Below are 23,375 nucleotides of genomic sequence, written 5' to 3'. Positions count from 1 at the left end.
TGACCAGGCTCCTGTCTCTCCTTTCTTTCAGATGGATAGTCTGTTTGGCAGCCTGCCAGAGATGCTGGACTTCCAGAGGGTCTTCCTGCAGACGCTGGAGGAGAGGATCGCCTCTTCACCTGACTTCAGCACACTGGAAACCCTTGTGCAGTTTAAGGTATGACACACAAACACACTGTTTGTGACCCTTGTGTTACAGCTGCCTCTGCCAATCCATCTCTTGTCATACATGTGTAATATGCACACTTACAGTGAGGGAAAAAAGTATTTGATCCCCTGCTGATTTTGTACGTTTGCCCACTGACAAAGAAATGATCAGTCTATAATTTTAATGGTAGGTTTATTTGAACAGCGAGAGACAGAATAACAACAAAAAAATCCAGAAAAACGCATGTCAAAAATGTTATAAATTGATTTGCATTTTAATGAGGGAAATAAGTATTTGACCCCCTCTCAATCAGAAAGATTTCTGGCTCCCAGGTGTCTTTTATACAGGTAACGAGCTGAGATTAGGAGCACACTCTTAAAGGGAGTGCTCCTAATCTCAGTTTGTTACCTGTATAAAAGACACCTGTCCACAGAAGCAATCAAATCTAACACAATCAGATTCCAAACTCTCCACCATGCCCAAGACCAAAGAGCTCTCCAAGGATGTCAGGGACAAGATTGTAGACCTACACAAGGCTGGAATGGGCTACAAGACCATCGCCAAGCAGCTTGGTGAGAAGGTGACAACAGTTGGTGCTATTATTCGTAAATGGAAGAAACACAAAAGAACTGTCAATCTCCCTCGGCCTGGGGCTCCATGCAAGATCTCACCTCGTGGAGTTGCAATGATCATGAGAACGGTGAGGTATCAGCCCAGAACTACACGGGAGGATCTTGTCAATGATCTCAAGGCAGCTGGGACCATAGTCACCAAGAAAACAATTGGTAACACACTACGCCGTGAAGGACTGAAATCCTGCAGTGCCCGCAAGGTCCCCCTGCTCAAGAAAGCACATATACAGGCCCGTCTGAAGTTTGCCAATGAACATCTGAATGATTCAGAGGAGAACTGGGTGAAAGTGTTGTGGTCAGATGAGACCAAAATCGAGCTCTTTGGCATCAACTCAACTCGCCGTGTTTGGAGGAGGAGGAATGCTGCCTATGACCCCAAGAACACCATCCCCACCGTCAAACATGGAGGTGGAAACATTATGCTTTGGGGGTGTTTTTCTGCTAAGGGGACAGGACAACTTCACCGCATCAAAGGGACGATGGACGGGGCCATGTACCGTCAAATCTTGGGTGAGAACCTCCTTCCCTCAGCCAGAGCATTGAAAATGGGTCGTGGATGGGTATTCCAGCATGACAATGACCCAAAACACACGGCCAAGGCAACAAAAGAGTGGCTCAAGAAGAAGCACATTAAGGTCTTGGAGTGGCCTAGCCAGTCTCCAGACCTTAATCCCATAGAAAATCTGTGGAGGGAGCTGAGATGTGTGCAAACCTGGTGGCCAACTACAAGAAACGTCTGACCTCTGTGATTTCCAACAAGGGTTTTGCCACCAAGTACTAAGTCATGTTTTGCAGAGGGGTCAAATACTTATTTCCCTCATTAAAATGCAAATCAATTTATAACATTTTTGATAAAAATAAATATGTATGCACTCACTAAATGTAAATCACTCACCCATCACCCTGCCGCACTTTGAGATATATATATTTATTATTGCGAGATGTAACAGGTTCACGCATGATTGATTTACCACATTGACATGGCATCGTTTGTGGCGTATTGATTTTGCCATTTTGCCATTTTGCCATGGAGAGTTGTATCTTGATAAAAGCACTGTACTCAGGGGTTAGAGAGGACAGGCCTGGGGGATTTTAAACACTGTCCCGTGGGAGGGAGGTGAGAGTGGTCAGGTCACCACTTCACATGTTCTCTCCATCTCGCTCTCCTTCACACACTCTTACTCTCCCTCCATCTCTCTCTCTCCTTCTCTCCTTCTCTCTCTCCTTCTCTCCTTCTCTCTCTCTCTCTCTCTCTCTCTCTCTCTCTCTTCTCTGTCTCTCTCTCTCTCTTCTCTGTCTCTCTCTCTCTCTCTTATTCCAGAAGCTTCTCTTCTCTCTGGGTGGATCCTTCCTGTACTACGCTGATCACTTCAAGCTCTACAGTGGCTTCTGTGCCAACCACATCAAGGTCCAGAAAGTTCTGGAGAGAGGTACGGGTCTCCCCTCTACCCACCACCCCCAACCTGCCCAAAATACCTCCTTGCACCTCCATTGCATCATCTCCACCAACCCAGCACTCTATGTAAATGACATAGTTGACTAGGCGCCTATGGTCCTGCATCAATAACTTACTCCAGTTAAATGTCTCTGAATGGAGCTACTTGCTTCGTGAAGTGATGATGTAATTCCACTTTACTTCAACCTCTCCTCGTATTCACTCTATCAGTCTGGACTCCCACATTCTCTTTCGTATCAACTCAACTGTAAATGGCTTCCCACTGTAAAACTGTGAAAGTGCCTAGGCTAGCTGAAGTCCCCCCATTGTGCTGCACAGCTAACTAAGGCTGGTCTATAATGAGAGAAAGACCATGAAATGCTGACAGGGGGAGTGCTAGTAATTTTGAGCATCCCTGTTTATATGTTTGAATATAAATGTTGAACATAATTTATGCCCATTAACGTTGGTCTCTTCCTCCGGTTTGGGCACGCTGCCCAGCGCAGAATGAATGAAATCGAGCAGGCGGGGAAATTGCACCCCTGTGCCTCTTAAATTCTTCCCATTACAAGATTACACGTTGCATTCCTAGAAGCAGGTACCGAAATTGAGTTTTAATAGTGCAGGGAGAATCTTGCAAGCGGCGTTGCATGTTCCACAACAGTCTCTGATGAAGCAGAATTAACTGGAGTAGGAAACAGCAGAGTAAACATGCATTAGAGCAGAACTCTGCAGCAGAGCACAGCACATCCCAGTACAACAAAGCCTAGCACAGCGGAGCCCAACACAACTGAACGAGGGCATTCACAGAGAATCTGTGGGTGTCTGTCAGCGGTTCTAGTAATTACATGTTCTCGCTCTGCCAACGTGGTGCCATGGCCTGGGTTCTCGCTCTGCCAATGTGGTGCTGGGCCCTGGGTTCTCGCTCTTCCAACATGGTGCCAGGCCCTGGGTTCTTGCTCTGCCAACATGGTGCCGTGGCCTGGGTTCTCGCTCTGCCAATGTGGTGCCAGGCCCTGGGTTCTTGCTCTGCCAACGTGGTGCCAGGCCCTGGGTTCTTGCTCTGCCAACGTGGTGCCGTGGCCTGGGTTCTCGCTCTGCCAATGTGGTGCCGTGGCCTGGGTTCTTGCTACGCACACACTTTTTGTGTTTACTCGTTAATTGCCTCCCAATTACTGTATGAAGTGTCAATGCAGCTGTCTGTCTGTGGCTCAGAGTGCTACAATTAATACTCTAATGGCCTCTCAATCCTTCCACACAGCGAGGTGGTGAGACATGTCAACACCTGACCTCCAGGATGCCTCTCAATGTGTTACACTGCTACACTGTGCTTGATTTTGACTGAAATAGGTGCTGGTACTCATTTTGGGTTCCAGTACTGTTTATATTTAGGTGCATGAGCTCCACAATACTTTTGAGCTAATATTCTATAAGAGGAACAGGAGCTCAAGCAGTAGAACATTTGAGGTGCCGGTACTCTGCTCTGGTGAGCTCCTGACCAAGCCAAGACATTTACATTTAAGTCATTTAGCAGACGCTCTTATCCAGAGCGACTTACAGTTAGTGAATACATTTTTTTTTTTATACTGGCCCCCCGTGGGAATCGAACCCACAACCCTGGCGTTGCAAACGCCATGCTCTATCAACTGAGCTACATCCCTGCCGGCCATTCCCTCCCCTACCCTGGACAACGCTGGGCCAATTGTGCGCCGCCCATGAGTCTCCCGGTCGCGGCCGGCTGCGACAGAGCCTGGATTCGAACCAGGATCTCTAGTGGCACAGTTAGCACTGCGATGCAGTGCCTTAGACCACTGCGCCACTCAGGAGCTTAAGACCACACAGCACCCAATATTAGACATCTCTCCATGCTAAACACACTGTGAATGAAAATCACTGCTGTGGTTATTTTGAATCATAGTGTCTTTTGAATGGTAGTGTTTGGAATGGAGTGGCAGTCTCATGTCCAAACCATGTTTTACAGTGGCTACCTGCAGTGTTGCCATGTTACTGCAGTGGTGAGGAGTAGCCTATATTGCCCCCATGTGGACAAGTATTATTGCACCAAGATACAGTGGTGGGTCTATTTAGCGTCACTAAGCACAGTAATCTAAGCGTGCTACAGTATGAAAGATGTGATTGAACAACTTATGTACAGGGCTTGGTAAATAAAGTCTAATGTTTGTTGTCTACAGCTAAGACTGATTCGGCCTTTAAGGAGTTCCTGGCTGCGAGGAACCCTACGAAGCAGCACTCCTCCACCCTGGAGTCCTACCTGATCAAGCCAGTCCAGAGAGTGTTGAAATACCCTCTACTGCTCCGGGAGCTGGTTTCTCTCACAGACACAGACAGCGAGGAGCACTACCACCTCACAGGTAACTTGAAAACGCACGCACACACAGATATGCGCACACGCGCACACACATTAACCCTTCCTTTCCCTCTTCTGTGCCCACAGAGGCCCTGAAGGCCATGGAGAAGGTGGCCAGCCACATCAATGAGATGCAAAAGATCTATGAGGACTATGGTTCTGTGTTTGACCAGCTGGTGGCAGAGCAGAGTGGCCATGAGAAGGAGGTAACTATACTGTACTGTACCCTGCTCTACCCTCTTCTTCCCTTACAGCAGCTTTCATCACTCTCCCTCACATCTTCAATCTAGCCACGTAGTTAGACTAATACCAGCACAGCCTGAATTTGCTGCACAACCATTAGGATCAATTTAGTCTATTCAGGAGATCCTGGTGATTTATATCTCTTACATAAAACTGGTTGGAAATAGTCAAGTTCCCGTATGGATACTTCCTCTTTAGATACTCAACAATCACCACACATAAAGAAAACGTGTTTGTGCTAGACGAGTGGCCCTAGTCTCTGTACAGATACAGTACTTAATACGTCCCTCACACACTGACTGTGGACCATGGCCTTTTCCTTCTCTCTCCCAGGTCACAGAGCTTACCATGGGAGAATTCCTCATGCATTCCTCTGTCATCTGGCTCAACCCCCATTCCTCTCTGGGCCGCATGAGAAAGGACCCCGAGATGACCGTGTTTGGTGAGTTAGAAAGACACTGTACCGCTACTGCGGCATCATGGGAAAGAGAGTGCCTGGCCCCTGCCAGAGGCTGGTAGCAGTCTGTCTCTGCCTGGACTCCACTGGCTTTATACAAACACATGTAAACACAACACATTTTATGACTAGCTATTAGATACATGTATTGTATATCTACCAAAATATTAATGATGCTGTTTAGTGTTACACCAGTATAGTTTGGGGTTTTATGGATACACTGTAGTGCCAATGTGCTGTAAACAGGATGGAGTCCCTGTGTTCTCCCAAAGTTGTGCTCAAAGTTTTCTTCCTCTCTCTCATCAGTGTTCAAGAAGGCAGTGATACTTGTCTACAGGGAGAGCAACAAGCTCAAGAAGAAGATGGTGAGTCCTCTCTCTCTCTCTCTCTGTCTTTCATTAACTTTCATATGCCTTTGATGCCAGCAGTGCCTAACATCTCTCTCTCTCGTGTGTGTGCAGACCGCCTCTCGCTCGGCGCACTCCCATGGAGACCTAGACCCCTTCAAATTCCGCTGGCTCATCCCGCTTTCTGCACTGCAGGTCCGGCTAGGGAACGCTACGGGTAAGAGAGCAAGACACACACACACACACACACACACACACACACACAAACACAAACAGACTTACACAATCATTTACACAGACACACAACACACACACCCTTCTGGCTCTCATTAACTACCAGAGATCACATTCTCTTGGATATTGAGTCTTTTGAAACTGTACTTAGATGTCTTGATTAAAAGGATATTCTCCAATCCTCCTAAGGTACTGAGACTACTTGCATCTGGGAGATGATTCATACCAAGTCTGAACTGGAGGGAAGGCCAGAGACTGTCTTCCAGCTGTGTAGCAGGTAAAAGAGAGCAGTAGTTCTGACTGGATCTATAGCTCTGGTCCTTGAGGGCCACAGAGTATCTTGGTCTTTCTTTATCCTCTTAATCAGAGACTGCCTTCTACAAGGTCAGGGGTTGCATGGACTCTCTAGCCAATCAGTGGTCCATTGAGTGTCAGGGGGAAATAAACAACAGCAGGACTGTGGTCCCAGAGAAGTGGTGTGGTGCCCTCCTGTCGTAGACTGTGTGAATTAGCCCTGCTCTCTCAGAGCATGGCACTAAAGACTCCCGCTGTCTCCCTCCACAGTGTCCCAGAGTGCAAAGTGAACATCATCAAGGTCATCCGCTCCATCCTCCGGGAGAACGTCAAGCGGAACATGCTCCCGGCCGAGAGGGGGTGTAAGGAGCGCCTCACGCCTTTACGCAGCACCCTGCCCTCCTCTGCCAGGATAGGTGAGTCTCATCCTTGCCTTGTTCCAAAAATCACTTAAAATAACACTGCTTCGATTTTTTATATTTAGACAACATGACCTTGACCTTATAAGCACTCATTGACTTACTGTACATACAGTAGTGTTTGTGGCCAGATATTAGTGAATGTATTGCTCAGTTGGCAGCTCTCTCTCTCTCCTCCATCCCCCACCAGGTTCATCCAGACTCTCCTGGCTATGTAAGCAGCCCCTGCTGGATCTCCCCACCCCAGCCAGCACACTGAAACCTGGCCAGCCTGACTCTGACGAGGACAGCCTGAGCAGCGGCACCCACAGCTCCTCTGGAGTTCCCGCAGCTGACGGTCCCACACAGCCCAAGACATTGCCCACCCGACAGGCCTGGTCTCGGGGCTCCCGGGGCGGCCAGCGGCCCTCTGGCTCCAGCTCCATGAAGGAGTCATACATCCTGAGTGATGAGGATGATGAGTTCAGTGAGGCTGGTGGAAATCAGGAGGGGGGAGGGAGCTTCCCCACCTGCGCCATTGAGGCCCAGTTTCTCAGTTTGAGGCTGTCAGAGGAGGCAGCTTCCTCCCGGGCGCCGGCCCCCCGCGTGCAGCCAGAGGGAGCCGAGGTGAACACCCCGGAGAGCCAGCCCAAGCTCGTTCGGGGCCACTTCTGCCCCGTGAAGAGGAAAGGCAGCAGCCTGCGGGCGCTACTGAGCCTGAGGGAACACAGCCGTTCCCTGGACAGCCAGACGGACCTGGCAGCCATGGACCTCAGCGCTCTGCTGGAGAGAGAGTTCAGCGTACAGAGCCTTACCTCCGTGGTCAACGAGGACTGTTTCTACGACCCTACGGACACTGGCAGTGCCCCTAACTCCTCATAGGGTCAGGGATAGACACAAGGAGAGGGACCAAAGCTCTGCCCAGCGCCCGCTCCCTGCCTCAGGGCATGGGAAACCCCGGGTTCAGTTCTGTCCTAGTCCCAGGGTATTTGTTGTGCCTCAGCTCTGAAGTTAAACTGTGCAGATCCCACCTGCTTAGCTATGCACAGGTGTAAAAGGAAAGATGAGCTGCCTTTGGCTTAGCGACATGGTTGTCCCACTAGAGACAGAGACGAGGTGACTCTGTCCCTGATAATTACTGCAATGAATCTGCTGAGCACTAATACACAACTACGCTCCGCCTCCATCCAGCCCTGCTCTTCTGTGTATACCTCTGCCCAGCTCCCCATCTCTAAGGGCCCATCTCAATTATCTGAATTGGCTTCCTCTCCTTGTCTCCTTTACATAGGTGAGAGTAATATAATGGATAGACTGTCACCCTTCCAGTTCATTCACATCAGAGAGAAGAACGGAGATGAGAGGATTCCACTTTAGACTATTGAGACTCACCCTAAGAGCTTCACTTAAACTCAGTCTTCCTGAGCTGTAGGAAGTCAATCTGAATCAACAGGAGAGGATGGAAATGGATTTTATTGTGACTGCCTTGCTGTATTTTGTGCACTAAAGTACACTGTTTGCCTATATTTGAAAAATAATTTTGTATATGTACATCATGGGATTTTTGTTTTTAAAGCAATGTTTATTTATTGGTCGTTGTAATTTTTTATTGCTATGCAAAATACATATGGGGTTGGCTTGAATTGAAGAATCTGGAGAGAAAAAAATATGGTATATGTTTCACCTAATTAGACTGTTTCCAGTATGTTGAATAAGAGTATGGTTGTCATCCTCCCCCCAATGTACACAGGCATTGTCAAAGTAAAACGGCATGATTTAATTAAAATAATGGGTTGTCAACTTGCCCTGTTTCTAGCTCCCATATCCAAGGTGTACATATTGAGTAGCTGTACTGTAACTTCATTTGAATCTTTTATATTATTACTCAATTGTACAGGTAAAAATGGCTGCAACTTGCAATAAATACAGTGTCTGGTCCCACAGTGTTTTGGGGATATTTTTGTAAAGGTACTTATTATTTAGCTGTTGCATCTTGAAGATGCTGGTGAGACGTCCTATTATCTGACAACTCACCACCACCACCACCACCACCACATACCCTCCCTCTCGGTTTGCCCCCTCAACTCAACTGTAAACATGCCTTCAATGCTAGCATACCAATGAATGTGAACCATAATGAACTGTTTTATAAATAAACATTTTTTATCTGTGAGATGCGGTCTTGTGAGAGCGGCTTGTTTTATCCAGTTGTATTTCAAAGCTGTCTCAGTCTGGCTTTGAGAATCTATATTCTTCTTGTCTCATTGACAGGTAAAGCACAGGTAAGATGAATGGTTTATTTCCAGCTCTATCCCAATTCCTAGTTGATGAGCTGTCAGAAAAATGGAGAATCCTTGTTCTCTGCATTGGACCAAAGTAGACTCAATGATATAGGTAATTAAGTGACAGAAGCAGGACAGAGTAGGAAGAAACATGCAAAGGTAAAGTCCTAGCAATATGGTGGTGTTATCTGATAGTACCGAACATACAACCAAACACATTCATGAAACAGTAACACCATTGTTCAATCATCACTCACAAAACATTTAAAAACAGATGGCCAGCATTTTATTTATTTAGTTTTTAACAAAGCACTCAGTACTCACTGATGATTTTAGGATTTCAATAGCCTCATCAGGAGCTGCCAACTTTCCAACAGCACTTCCCTCCTCCCACACCACCCCCATCTCCCCAGTGAGTGAGACAAAGAAGAGGGAGGCGGAATGGCCTGAATACCGTCAACGTGTTCTTATTCTCTAAATCGTCATGAAAATGTTTCCGGACTCATCTCCCAGAGGACGAAGTCATATGGGGAAATCAGAATCAGAGGTAAGAACCAGGACATAGTGGGTGATGGGTTGAGAATTACAAACTCATCTCATCACTTAACTCTCCTGCTGGTCATTTCACACGGTCTATTCTTCCTTTACAACTGGACTGGAGTGCCTGAGCTCTAGTCTGATCTGTGTGTTAGCTACCCCAGCCACGGCCAGTGATCAGTTCTCCCCATGTTTCCACCACAGTCCCTCTCAATTCTATCACATCCGGGATTCACTGTATGTCACCCAGTGCCTCCGGGAAACCAGAGAAATGGTGTTTAAAAATGCATGCGTGTGCCAGGTGGAAATGTCAGAGCTAAGAGCAGTCCGTTGTCTCGTCTCTAAGAGACCATTAGGCACTCCTTCCCCTCCGTCCTCCTAGCCTCTCTGTCAGACGGGCTGCTGAGTGCTGCTGCCCGATCGCCTGTTAAGGTGTTTGAGTCTAAGTTCCTCTCTGAAGTCGTAGGTGAGGAGGCCCTGGTTCTCAGAGCAGAGGCGGCTGTAGGCGTCCGCCAGGGCTCTGATGTCAGGAATGGAGAGCTCCGTGGGGCGCAGGGTGGGGTCCACGTCCGCCTCATGCATCATCACCTCCGCCAGCTCCAGCCTCTGTGTCTCCGGGAACAGCATTCTGGGAAGAGAACAGGAAAAGGCTCAGTTGGCTTCCGGTCTATCATGACCACTCATAGGGACAGTACAGGGCCAGATGGAATCTGCTGGGCAATATGTCCACAAGCCTCCAGCTATCATTTAGAAATAGAAAACAGGAATTAATTTAAATCAAACAAAATGCTGCCACAAAGAGCATAAATAAATCATGTTATTGTGATTAAATATGCAGACAAAGCTGTTAGGGTGCAGATTCCACCAGACTAATACTGTAGATGACAGTAACATAAATTCAGTTGTCATGTCATGTCCTCTCAGATCATTGGTCGTGGAAAGGAGACGAGGAGAATGAACAATTGAAGACTAGAGATGTAGCCCCAGATGCCCTCAGCAACACCATGGGTTTTCACAGTTAACATACAGAACCCAACTTCAAGAGCATCACAGCGCACCCACATACCCAGTACAGATGCTTGCTTAGCGCTTCAGTGCCAGTTAGCTCCTCCTCAAGCTGTTAAAGCTGCCTCTCTGCAATTACATAAGTTATCATGCCTCGTCTTCCTATGACACCCCAATGACTCATAATTGCTGCTCTCTTCTTTTGTTCCCCGGGCCTACAGCCTGCCTACGTACACTCCTCACAGGCATGGGGAGAGAGGGAGCCATGAGCAGCTTTATATATAGCTGGTCAAGGATGAACTGAGAGTTCACTTAATGTGGCATGTAACAAAGAGAGAGTGTAGAGCGAGACAGAGAGCGATTAAAGCGTGAACCGTAGCAGGAGGTGGGGTAGAAATATTGCTTACTCGATTCCTTTGCGGCAGTGCTTCCTCCGGAATTGGAAGACATTCCTGACTACTTTCTCCACCAGCTTGAAGGGCTGCTTGATCTGGGGCTGAGCCAGAGGGGTGAAGTGTACCACCCCCACGTCCACCTACACACACACAGGAAACACAAGCAGCAGGGGTTAACATATATCTGTACACAACACTGAAGAGGATCCACTCATGGGAGCAAAGAGAGTGGAGGAGAGGGGAACGAGAGAGGGGGTAGAGAGAGTGAAAGAGAGAGGGGGTAGAGAGAGAGGGAAATAGAGAGAAAGAGAGCGGGGGTGGAGAGTGTGAAATAGATAGGGGGTAGAGGTGGAGAGAGAGGGAAAGAGAGAGGGGGTGGAGAAAGAGGCAAGAGAGAGGGGGTAGAGAGAGAGGGAAAGAGAGAGGGGGTAGAGAGAGAGGGAAAGAGAGAGGGGGTGGAGAAAGAGAGGAAAAGAGAGGGGGTAGAGAGAAAGGGAAAGAGAGGGTGGAGAAAGAGAGGAAAAGAGAGAGGGTGTAGAGAGAGAGGGAAAGAGAGGGGGTGGAGAAAGAGGAAAACGAGAGGGGGTAGCGAGAGGGGGGGTGGAGAAAGAGAGGAAAAGAGAGAGGGGGTAGAGAGAAAGGGAAAGGGAGAGGGGGTGGAGAAAGAGGAAAAGAGAGAGGGGGTAGAGAGAGAGGGTGGAGAAAGAGAGGGAAAGAGAGATGGGGTAAAGAGAGGGTGGAGAAAGAGAGGAAAAGAGAGAGGGTGTAGAGAGAGAGGGAAAGAGAGGGGGTGGAGAAAGAGGAAAAAGAGAGGGGGTAGAGAGAGGGGGGGTGGAGAAAGAGAGGAAAAGAGAGAGGGGGTAGAGAGAAAGGGAAAGGGAGAGGGGGTGGAGAAAGAGGAAAAGAGAGAGGGGGTAGAGAGAGAGGGTGGAGAAAGAGAGGGAAAGAGAGATGGGGTAGAGAGAGGGAAAGAGAGAGGGGTGGAGAAAGAGAGGAAAAGAGAGAGGGGGTAGAGAGAGAGGGAAAGAGAGGGGGTGGAGAAAGAGGAAAAGAGAGGGGGTAGAGAGAGAGAGAAAGAGAGGGGGGTGGAGAAAGAGGAAAAGAGAGGGGGTAGAGAGAGAGGGAAAGAGAGAGGGGGTGGAGAAAGAGAGAGGGGGTAGAGAGAGAGGGAAAGAGGGGGTGGAGAAAGAGAGGGAAAGAGAGAGGGGGTAGAGCGAGAGGGAAAGAGAGAGGGGGTAGAGCGAGAGGGAAAGAGAGAGGGGGTGGAGAAAGAGGAAAAGAGAGAGGGGGTAGAGAGAGAGGGAAAGAGAGGGGGTGGAGAAAGAAGGAAAGAGAGGGGGTAGAGAGAGAGGGAAAGAGAGAGGGGGTGAAGAAAGAAGGAAAGAGAGGGGGTAGAGAGAGAGGGAAAGAGAGAGGGGGTGGAGAAAGAGAGGGAAAGAGAGAGGGGGTGGAGAAAGAGAGGGAAAGAGAGAGGGGGTAGAGAGAGGGGGAAAGAGAGAGGGGGTAAAGAGAGGGGGAAAGAGAGAGGGGGTAAAGAGAGAGGGAAAGAGAGAGGGGGTAGAGAGAGAGGGAAAGAGAGTGGAAGACGGGATAGAGTGTGATGAAAAAGGTGACATGGATGGCAAGCCGGTTCCGGTTGCCACAGTAACACCTGTGGGAGGAAAAAGAAAGCCAGCCCTCTTCCTGTCACGCTGCCACTTAGCAGGCGCTGTTCAATACCAGAGAGCCTGATGAGACATGAGGCGACACGTTCAAACACACTTCTTCCCTTTATCTCTATTGTTTCTGAGGGGCTTCAGCCTCAGACCCTGTGGGATGGAGGATGGAGGAACCAGGCAGAGGGACACAGGAGGCAGGGCAGGCCCAGCACACAGTTATTCCTCTGGGCTAGTGTGGAATCCTGGCTGTGGTTCCCTTCTCCAGCCACCTCTCTGCCTCCCGATCCCGCTGTCAGAGCTAAGCTGATATGACAAACAGTTGAAGTAATCGTGCCAGAATCAGCAGAGCCTAGTCCTACTCAGAGCTCTCTCTCTCTCCTCCTCCTAAACTCACCCTCTCTCTCTCTCTCCCTCACTGGCTCTCTCTCTGCTTGTCTGAGGTTCGTCCTCTCTCTCAGGGTAATAAAGGGATTGTGCTCAAAGACCCACAACACACAACAAGGACAACTCTTCTTTAGGTGGATCTGTGAATGTGCAGTAGGAGGGAAGGCTGCCTCCCTCTTATATGAGACTTCCAGGGGGTCTAATGCAGTGACCCCCCTCCTCCTCACCTCTCAGATCAGGAGCCAGACCTACAGCTCAGCCAGTCTGAGAAGTGAAGTGGAGCAATGGTCTAATGACACAGCAGCACCAGCGAGACACTGGGCAACAGAGCGGTGCACTGTAGCCTGCCTAGCTGCCTGCCTTCACCTGGTAATAACCTTGTTTCTCTGGTGTGAGCGCCACTCAAGGCGACCACTGACTGGCTGACTGACTTGACTGGCTTTGGGGAGCAGTGGTAGCTCACTTCTCTGTCCACAGGGAGAGGAGAGGAGGTGCAGGGAGAGAAGAGGAGGTGCAGCCTGAGACAGCAGCAACAGTCTGGGGAGGAGGACACCACAACACTGCCAGAAGGAGACAGTCTGGACAGACGGACACACATAGACATTTCCAGGTATGTGAAAGAGGATACAGAAGTTACAATACGAGGCAGAGTATAGAGAGTGGATTAATAGAAAACACACACACACAGTTATGTTGGTGCGAGGGTGTTTAATTTACAGCAGAGCTCTCCTGTTGAGACAACCTGCCCTAAAGAACTACCTCCAGCAGCATCTCTGCGTCTGTGGGGGTTGTGACTCACCAGACTATTCCCTCCTTTGTTATTCTGGGCTAGGGAAGGGCAGGATAATTGGGGGAGGATAACTAAAGTGGTCCAAGGACATGATGGAGCCTTTCTAATGAGCTGTTTAGATTCTCTCCCTCCCGTGCCGTGTTGCAGCGTCTGGCTGGGCTTGTAAACCAGGACCGCTATCTACTATCTCATCTATAGCTCTGTATGTTACTGCTGCCTGCCTTACCGCCTGCCTGCCTGCCTTACCGCCTGCCTACCTTACCGCCTGCCTGCCTTACCGCCTGCCTGCCTGCCTTACAGCCTGCCTGCCTTACCGCCTGCCTGCCTGCCTGCCTGCCTGCCTGCCTTACCGCCTGCATGCCTGCCTTACCGCCTGCCTTTGTTACCGCAGTGGCATGGGACACCACTGCTAGAATGGAGCCTAGTTGTCAGAGCAGCCAGCTATATTGTAGACTATAGGAGTACAGCTAACTCCTGGGCTGCTCACATCACTATCAGTTGGAGGAAGACGGTTTTGGACACCAGTTACAGTAGACTTTCAGGGCAGGGAGGAGAAGCGCTGCATTGCTTTGTGATATACTGGGGCTGAAAAGAGCAACTGTGACAGGAGCTATCATCAGAGATGGACTCATCTGCATCAATTAGGTGGAACGAGGCTGACATGAAGAAAATCTATTCTTCCACCGGTCACCTCAACATGCTAGGATGATTTGGGTGAGGGGCGGTCTCATACTTTGGTACTGCAGTGTGCCTTTATTAGAACAAACACACACCCAGAGCGATGCAGCATCAACCCACCATCTGGTCTGGCCAGGTAACAGAAAATAATCCATTTCATTTCAATTCTGGAGTAATTATGCCATTTATATTCCACACTTCATCATTTAAGAGAGGAGCAGGGGGAAGTCGATATTCAGACTATACAGGCAGCAGCATTTCAGCCATTGGCTGGTCTGACTTACTTTGCCTTGTGATTTATGAACGGCCCGCTACATGGCTTCACTAGGTCCTCTGCTGTAATATATCCCCCCACCTGCCATTCATCCTTCTCTGATAACCTTAACACGCAAGAAACTTCCATCTTAAATCACGTGCTGCCGCCTCCACCCTGCTATCCAGCGCTTTGAAAATGCACTCGCTCAGTTTGCATGTTCTGGGATATGGTGAACTAGGAACCGGATAATTACTTTTTGGCCCTGTGATAACCTTAATATCTCTCCCTGGTTCTCAATCTCATCCGTCATCCTCCCTCCTTCCAGCGGGTGGGAGGTGGGATCCTACAGGGCTGAGGGCTGGGTGGATGAGAGTGGGATGATTGGAATGTAAATAGGACTTCATGTTGTAACGAACATGCATTTTAACAGGGAAGCAAGATTAATTTCACTACTCTAAATTGGCTTGTTATATAAGGATCTACATAAAAATGATCCTGCTCTCTCCATGGCTAATTTAGTCTGCCTCTTTTAAACAAAGACTTCAAACATTTACAGACTTAACCTACTTTTCCTCTTGCACACTAATACTGTATACCAAATAATCACCATAACTGAACTTTAACACTTTCTTTTAGACATCAAATCAAATCAAATTTTATTGGTCACATGCGCCGAATACAACAGGTGCAGACATTACAGTGAAATGCTTACTTACAGCCCTTAACCAACAGTGCATTTATTTTTAACAAAAAAAGTAAAAATAAAACAACAACAAAAAAAGTGTTGAGAAAAAAAGAGCAGAAGTAAAATAAAATAACAGTAGGGAGGCTATATATACAGGGGGGTACCGGTGCAGAGTCAATGTGCGGGGGCACCGGCTAGTTGAGATAGTTGAAGTAATATGTACATGTGGGTAGAGTTAAAGTGACTATGCATAAATAATTAACAGAGTAGCAGCAGCGTAAAAAGGATGGGGTGGGGGGGCAGTGCAAATAGTCCGGGTAGCCATGATTAGCTGTTCAGGAGTCTTATGGCTTGGGGGTAGAAGCTGTTGAGAAGTCTTTTGGACCTAGACTTGGCACTCCGGTACCGCTTGCCGTGCGGTAGCAGAGAGAACAGTCTATGACTAGGGTGGCTGGAGTCTTTGACAATTTTGAGGGCCTTCCTCTGACACCGCCTGGTATAGAGGTCCTGGATGGCAGGAAGCTTGGCCCCAGTGATGTACTGGGCCGTACACACTACCCTCTGTAGTGCCTTGCGGTCGGAGGCCAAGCAGTTGCCATACCAGGCGGTGATGCAACCAGTCAGGATGCTCTCGATGGTGCAGCTGTAGAATTTTTTGAGGATCTGAGGACCCATGCCAAATCTTTTCAGTCTCCTGAGGGGGAATAGGCTTTGTCGTGGCCTCTTCACGACTGTCTTGGTGTGTTTGGACCATGATAGTTCGTTGGTGATGTGGACACCAAGGAACTTGAAGCTCTCAACCTGTTCCACTACAGCCCCGTCGATGAGAATGGGGGCGTGCTCAGTCCTCTTTTTTTTCCCTGTAGTCCACAATCATCTCCTTTGTCTTGGTCACGTTGAGGGAGAGGTTGTTGTCCTGGCACCACACGGCCAGGTCTCTGACCTCCTCCCTATAGGCTGTCTCATCGTTGTCGGTGATCAGGCCTACCACTGTTGTGTCGTCGGCAAACTTAATGATGGTGTTGGAGTCGTGCCTGGCCATGCAGTCATGGGTGAACAGAGAGTACAGGAGGGGACTGAGCACGCACCCCTGAGGGGCCTCCGTGTTGAGGATCAGTGTGGCAGATGTGTTGTTACCTACCCTTACCACCTGGGGGCGGCCCGTCAGGAAGTCCAGGATCCAGTTGCAGATGGAGGTGTTTAGTCCCAGGATCCTTAGCTTAGTGATGAGCTTAGAGGGCACTATGGTGTTGAATGCTGAGCTGTAGTCAATGAATAGCATTCTCACGTAGGTGTTCCTCTTGTCCATGTGGGAAAGGGCAGTGTGGAGTGCAATAGAGATTGTATCATCTGTGGATCTGTTGGGGCGGTATGCAAATTGGAGTGGGTCTAGGGTTTCTGGGATAATGCTGTTGATGTGAGCCATGACCAGCCTTTCAAAGCACTTCATGGCTACAGACGTCAGTGCTACGGGTCGGTAGTCATTTAGGCAGGTTATCTTAGAGTCCTTGGGCACGGGGACTATGGTGGTCTGCTTGAAACATATTGGTATTACAGACTCAGTCAGGGACATGTTGAAAATGTCAGTGAAGACACTTGCCAGTTGGTCAGCACATGCTCGGAGTACACGTCCTGGTAATCCGTCTGGCCCTGCGGCCTTGTTGAATGGTTTTCCACAGGTCTGTCTTCATCCTCCTCAACGAACGTGACCCAATTCATCTCAATAATATGGATTCATGCACACATCCATATTAATACTTATACATTTCCATATTTCATCTCCATGACCTTCTGGAAGCTCTGCAGGAAGGAACTCTATTACACTAGCTTTAACCTATAGCTCTCCAAGTCCCCTCGTCCATTTCCACCTTCGACTCCTTTTTCCTGAGCCTTCTCTCTACCCAATGGTGTGTGAGCAGTAATTTGTCATCTCCCTCTGAGCGTAACCAAGATGAGATGGCAGGCCCTCAGGGTGGCTAGTCGCTACCACCTGAGCAACCCGCATTTCCCCTTACGTAACTGCTGCAGGTTCTGAGGGGGGAGCAAGGAACAATGGAATACACAGCTGTGGAATACAGAAAGTAAAATAAAATAAAAACGAAGATTCCTCCGAGGGGAAAGAGATGCATTAATCATAACAATAGCTTCAGAAGACAACCTCCATTACATCAGAAGCACAGGAGGACAGGACAGGCACTCAGGAGGAATAGGCACTGGGTAAGCTAAAGCTATAGGTATCTCTTGCTGGAGGGGGCCCTGCCTTAGTGCCTTGCTGCGCTGCCTGCCAGGGCTTCCCACACTCTCAGAACAGCCCCGGGCACACAGCACAGATAAACCAAGAACACATCCTGATCCATGCCCATCTTATTCTCAGGTCCTCTGAATTGTTTTCCAAAGGAACACTCTCCAACTCTACAGTCAAGAATGCCACTAGGTGAAATCAAGAATTCCACTAGGTCACAAGAAGAGAGAGATTAGGACTGTGGAAAAAATGAGCCTACTAAACAAACAAAACAGAATCTACGCTGTTTTTACATTACATTTAAAAACACTCATAAATGTCTGACCACTTGCCACTTGGGAGTAAATGTTAAGAGAAAATATGCAGGCCGTAAATCAAACCAACCCTGGGTAATTTCACAACGTGTCACAACTGTTTTCCCCCTGACGACAAATGTTCTGCATGTTGAAAATGGGCATACCCATACATGGAACAAGATTGTGTTGACAGCTACAGACGACACCTCCGACCGTAACATTGAATAACAAGGCTTTTTCAAAATGATGAGCACAAAACCAATTAAACCACGAAATAAAGAATATGCAAATTTAACAATAAAATCCCTCATCTCAGGAAAGGACCATCTCTGTGTCCAGTCATGCCTTGGAGCTATAACATGGAGGACTGGGCTACAAAGTGATAAAATAAGGAACCATGCTTATAATAGCCTGCCATGTCTTCACATATCACTCCCTGGGTACATGTTAACTGCGGTTTCCTCACCCGCCTCTCTCCCGTCCCTGTTATTTATTTATTTTATTCCCCACAGAACAACACCAGCATCAGCACTAAGGATATTGTCTGTAAAACACACACTCAAACACACTACTGTGCATAAATAGTGTGGATATTTCTCCTCCTGCAGCAGCAGCCCACAAGGGCCTGGAGTATGAAATCTGAAATGTCAGCAGACAACCAACCCAGGTAATACTTTGGGTTTGGGTGTGTGTGTGTGTGTGTGTGTGTGTGTGTATGTGTGTGTGTGTGTGTGTGTGTGTGTGTGTGTGTGTGTGTGTGTGTGTGTTACTATTGTGTTGGTGATGTGTTATCTGTGGAAATGGTCTCTGAGGGGATATCTTGGGGGACAAAATGGAGGTAGATCATTGGACCAAATTAAAACAAACAGATCAATCACCAACCCAATCAATCACTTAGCAGATATACCTGCCACCTCCCTTTTGGTCATTACTGGTGTGAAGAGAGAGAGGGGAGATCATTTTCCTGAGGCTGGCTGTTTATGATGATTTTGCCCATGCAGCAAAATTATAGAAACACACATCTGCGTTATGAAGGCTATTAGTACAGTCTGTTTTTCCTATCTCTTTGTCATTGATGAATCAAGGCCGTCCTGCCTGCCCCTCCCTCCCCCTACTAGACGTCCTCTGCAGAGGGGAGTGGAGGAGCAATGAGAGGAGGGTAGCAGCTGTGAGTTTAGCCTCCCACTGAGTGGTTGCTGATGCTGACTGCTCTAGGGAGGGTCCGTTTTGGCATAATGGGGTGTAAACACAAGAGTGTTGCTCTGACCCTCTGATGGACTCGCTACCACATAAATAAAAGAAAGACACTGCCAGAACAGCCACTACCACCTGCTTGGAGTAGGTTTTCTTCATATGGTTATTATTGTAGAAGTGTCATTGTATTATTATTTTAAGCCTATTATTTGGTGCCCAATGTGTATCTAGTAATTCAATCCATATAGTTCAGGATCTACATTAAAATGTGTTCATTTAGGCTAGATTATAGATCTGAAATGGGGTTGTAGGTTTAGGTAAAAAATATTGTTGATTAAACTATATTTCCCAGGGTGCAATGGGTTATTAATATTATTCGCATAGTTGAAAGAAACGCAGCAATGCGGTTGTGGACAGTTATTTGGGGTCTCTCTGGTTAGATAGAGATAAGTTGGCCAAAGTTGGCATTTCTTTAGCTTAAACATTTTGGAGACTGTAGGTAAGCCCACTGAAGCAGAACTGTTATTCTGATATCTGTGTAATTATGAAAGCAGGTGTATCTGTCATTAGGCTAACATTTAATTGCTAGCTAGCTAGGGTTAGACTAACGGGGAGAATTAATGTAGCCAAAAGTGCGTACAATGTTTCAGATCAATATTAGCTAGTTATGATAAACAATCTGGTGGCTAGATGCCACCTCTAGCTAGCCAGCTAATAATATGGGTCAATATTGGAATGAAGCAGCTCTGTCTTATGATTGATTGCGGTTTGACTGGTAGTGGGCTTAGCTGGTCCATAACACTTTTGCTTGTCTCCATCATCTGCTGCATAAATCAAGCATTGAGTGACAAGTGCATTGGACAACTCAATAAATTCTAATGTATTGCACATTTAAAAATATATATAGTAGTAGCTAGATGACCCTTCACACTGACAAATACAGTTACAGAGAGTGTGTCAGTGTAAACCATAGTAAACTTAGCTATGGTGCATACTATTCTGTAGCAGCTCATCTCACGAGCCATGTGACATAGAGAGAGTCTCTTCTACAGCACTGAAAGGGAAGCAGAGCAACCCCCTTTCAGAAGCGCTGAGTGAACATGTGTGGCTCACGACTGGCCAGGATGTTCTTTAATATACAGTTGCTATGGAAATGGATGACATGAATGGATCAGTACGGCTAAAAAATCTCCTCGACCCCTCCTCACCTCGTGTTTTTACAGAAATCACTGCGAACAACCTGACGCGTCATAAGGAGATCGGCTGAGGTAAGGATCTCAACATTGCTCTCTCTTGCTGTACATCATAAACAATTATAATTAAAGGATGTTTACCCTTGTACACTTACTGAAGCCAAGAATAATCAATACAAAGCAATGCTGGCAATTGTATGTGAACGTCTTAAAAAACAAAAACAAAAAATTGTCTGTCTTATTTCAAAGTTTTATACATTTGCTAAATGAAAATATATATTATTATATCAGTGTTTAAAATTTCAAGAAATTACCTTGCGTTAATATTGAAGTCACTGTGGTGGGGTAACCTTATTGGAGTGAGGTGAGAAGGACACTGCAGCTTTAAGTCCATTGCAAATATCAGAAACTCATTCTCCTCTTCAGTAACAGTTCCATGAGGCGCCGGCACAGAGAAGAGGCAGGCGCAACAGAAAATGCACACACGCACTAAAACCAGTGTCTCCTTTTCCAATAATCAGCCAGAGCCTTCTCTCTCTCTCTCATCGGTCCAGTTCACGCTCTCCTTTGTTCCTGCAAGAAAAGTATGTTCATGAGTGTGGTGAGAGAGGGGAGAGAGAGAGAGACAAACGAAGAGACCTGCTCAATTCAATTTCTCATTCCTGTCTCCTCTCCTCTACAGTCCAGTGGAGCTGGCGCTGAGCAGAGGGGCTGAGGATTGGCTGCTGCCCGCTCTAGCACCAGGATCCTCTACAGCCGTCTGGGGTGAGGGGTGGAGGAGACGAGGTGCCTGGCTGGGGCTGGGTGGATGTTGCCTGGAGGAGGGGGGGCCACGGCAGCAGCAGAGGCAGCGGGAGGAAGATGGCATCCACATGCATGCAGATCTTCGCCTTCATCCTGGCATTGCTGGGCATCATGGGGGCCATGGTGGCCACACTGCTGCCCAATTGGAAGGTGAGTGCTGATGTGGGCTCCAACATCATCACAGCCATCTCCCAGATGCAGGGGCTGTGGATGGACTGCACCTGGTACAGCACCGGCATGTTCAGCTGCACCTTGAAGTACTCAGTGCTGTCGCTGCCCGCCTACCTGCAGACTGCCCGCACCACCATGGTGCTGTCCTGTGTGATGGCTGCCATGGGCCTGTGCCTGGCCTCCCTGGGGCTCAAATGTACCCGCTGGGGAGGCGGCCGGCGCTCCAAGAGGCATGCGGCCATCGCCAGTGGGGGCTGCTTCATCGCCGCCGGCTTCCTGTGCCTGGTGCCCGCTTCCTGGTTCACCAACGAGGTCATCACTAACTTCCTGGACCGCAGCGTGCATGAGAGCAATAAGTTTGAGCCCGGGGGGGCCGTGTACGTGGCCTTCCTGTCGGCAGGCTTCCTCTTGGTGGGGGGGTCCATCTTCTGCGTGTCGTGCTCGGGGAAGAGGCCCGGTCACCAGGACATGATCTTACTGCCCCCCCCCAATAAACTCTTACTGCAGCAGAAACAGCAGCTCCTACAGCAACAACAGCTCCTACAGCAACAGCAGCAGGACCAGCTCCAGCACCAGTACTGCTCCCTCTCCCCACTAGACAATAAGACAGGCTACAGCCTGCAGGACTATGTGTAGGCTAAAGCAGCAAGCCACTTGCTACTGCTAGGCAGACCAGTTAGGGGAAACAACTACGGCTTACATTGAGTAAGAGATGGAGGAGGAGGAAACGAGAGAGGAGGGGATCGACTTTGATGGCGGTTTTTTTTCTCCCCCCATCGTATCTCTTTCTTTCTCCCCTCTTTTTCTGTTCTGCGAGCACAAGCAGTGGAGGTATTCCCCGAGCAGCCCCTTGGACAGACGGATGGTGAATGTGAAATGCAGCACAGCCGGGGGAGGAAGGAAGGCGCTGCAGAATGGGAGGGGAGCCGCAGCTGAACACATGCAGATACCCCAGCAGTCATCAGTAAATCACATTGAGTTCCCGGGGGAATGGATCAGCTGATAACAAGCCTCCTGTTAATTTCCCTTTCCTCGCCAAAGGTTTGAATTAATAAGCAATCATTTAGCTGCTAATAATCGTTTGGTAACCACCTATTCGGCAAGTCGGCAATATTTATATTATTGTCTCAAAGAGGCAATAAAAGTATGTGGAATTCCCTTTTCATAAGCAAGCTACTGTTGTTTTGAACTATCCACTAGATATGCTAGTTGTTGGGACTGATTTAAGAAACTGTCTTATTTTTGGTAGCTAATAGACTGACTGATATTTTTGCCTAAGCATGCTGTCTGGAGCCTGTCTGTGTATAATGCAGAGGAATGCCTGTTAGAGACTGAGACGTACGTAGTGTAGCCAACACAATGACTAAAAAGCTGTAGTACATTATCCTTCCCGCTTAAACTGTTCAAAGAGTGCTGTCAGAATTAGTAAATAGGGTTCTGGGCTTGGAGATGGAACAGAACAGCATACAAACAAAATCCTGGATCTCACCCTGCAGGTAGAGACAGAGAGACAAACAGACAGAGGGAGAGAGACAGAGAGAGACAGAGAGAGAGAGAGAGAGAGAGACAGAGACAGAGAGAGAGAGAGAGAGAGAGAGAGAGAGAGAGAGAGAGAGAGAGAGGAGACAGAGACAGAGAGACAGATAGAGAGACGGAGAGAGAGAGAGACAGAGAGGAGAGAGAGAGAGACAGAGAGACAGAGAGAGACAGAGACAGAGAGACTCCTCCAGCAGAGTCGACTGTATGACATGTTTCTTGTTGCTTTACTATTAAGCTCCAAAAACAAAAAGGAGCTGCTTTCTTTAAGCTGGGCTACACACTACTCATGCATTACGCATCCAAAACACTCATACAACCACAGACACACAGTTCACACCCATCCACACATAGATGACACAACCACACAGTTCACACCCATCCACACGTAGATTACACAACTACACAGTTCACACCCATCCACACAGATTACACAACCACACAGTTCACACCCATAGATTACACAACCACACACACAGATACACAAACAAAAATCCACACACTGTACCATCTGCCACACTGGGCTGTGTGTACTGTTCATCCTGCTGTCCGCCTCCTCACTGCCATGGAAACGGGATCCTGTGGCCAAATATCTTTATTGTCTGGGGAGGGGTGTCAGCCAGTACTTTGGAGGTTGGTTAGGGGGGCATCTCTCTCTCTCTCTCTCTCTCTCTCTCTCTCTCTCTCTCTCTCTCTCTCTCTCTCTCTCTCTCTCT

General features: G+C 48.1%; 3 protein-coding genes across 4 annotated transcripts in view; 2 read left to right on the top strand and 1 right to left on the bottom strand.

The window, feature by feature from the left end:
• Nucleotides 1–8,726, top strand: part of LOC311145580 (rho guanine nucleotide exchange factor TIAM2-like) — a 100,498-nt gene extending 91,772 nt beyond the window's left edge. Inside the window, exons 18-27 of the mRNA XM_084181854.1 lie at nucleotides 32–157; nucleotides 2,102–2,210; nucleotides 4,408–4,587; nucleotides 4,671–4,789; nucleotides 5,160–5,268; nucleotides 5,590–5,648; nucleotides 5,745–5,847; nucleotides 6,054–6,141; nucleotides 6,429–6,574; nucleotides 6,768–8,726. Coding sequence (XP_084037980.1) covers nucleotides 32–157; nucleotides 2,102–2,210; nucleotides 4,408–4,587; nucleotides 4,671–4,789; nucleotides 5,160–5,268; nucleotides 5,590–5,648; nucleotides 5,745–5,847; nucleotides 6,054–6,141; nucleotides 6,429–6,574; nucleotides 6,768–7,438 — 1,710 coding nt within the window. The 3' untranslated portion in view covers nucleotides 7,439–8,726. The remainder of the gene's footprint in view (nucleotides 1–31; nucleotides 158–2,101; nucleotides 2,211–4,407; nucleotides 4,588–4,670; nucleotides 4,790–5,159; nucleotides 5,269–5,589; nucleotides 5,649–5,744; nucleotides 5,848–6,053; nucleotides 6,142–6,428; nucleotides 6,575–6,767) is intronic.
• A 363-nt stretch (nucleotides 8,727–9,089) lies between these two features.
• LOC311145553 (dimethyladenosine transferase 1, mitochondrial-like) overlaps nucleotides 9,090–23,375 on the bottom strand; it is a 35,052-nt gene continuing 20,766 nt past the window's right edge. For both annotated transcript variants that reach the window (XM_084181823.1, XM_084181822.1), the window contains exons 7-8: nucleotides 10,785–10,912; nucleotides 9,090–10,000 (exon numbers count right to left, since the gene is read on the bottom strand). In XM_084181823.1, the coding sequence (XP_084037949.1) occupies nucleotides 9,763–10,000; nucleotides 10,785–10,912 (366 nt within the window). In that variant the 3' untranslated portion in view covers nucleotides 9,090–9,762. The remainder of the gene's footprint in view (nucleotides 10,001–10,784; nucleotides 10,913–23,375) is intronic.
• LOC311145554 (claudin-20-like) lies at nucleotides 20,877–21,759 on the top strand (the record flags this gene model as incomplete). The annotated part of the gene is made up of 1 exon (XM_084181824.1): nucleotides 20,877–21,759. The coding sequence occupies exon 1, from the start codon at nucleotides 21,010–21,012 to the stop codon at nucleotides 21,757–21,759; it is 750 nt and encodes a 249-aa protein (XP_084037950.1). The 5' UTR covers nucleotides 20,877–21,009.

Source organism: Coregonus lavaretus (assembly GCF_964263955.1).
Source record: "Coregonus lavaretus genome assembly, chromosome: 18".
NCBI classification, from domain to species: Eukaryota; Metazoa; Chordata; class Actinopteri; order Salmoniformes; family Salmonidae; genus Coregonus; species Coregonus lavaretus.
Note: the sequence above shows the minus strand (reverse complement) of the source record. Positions and strands in the feature narration are given on the sequence as shown.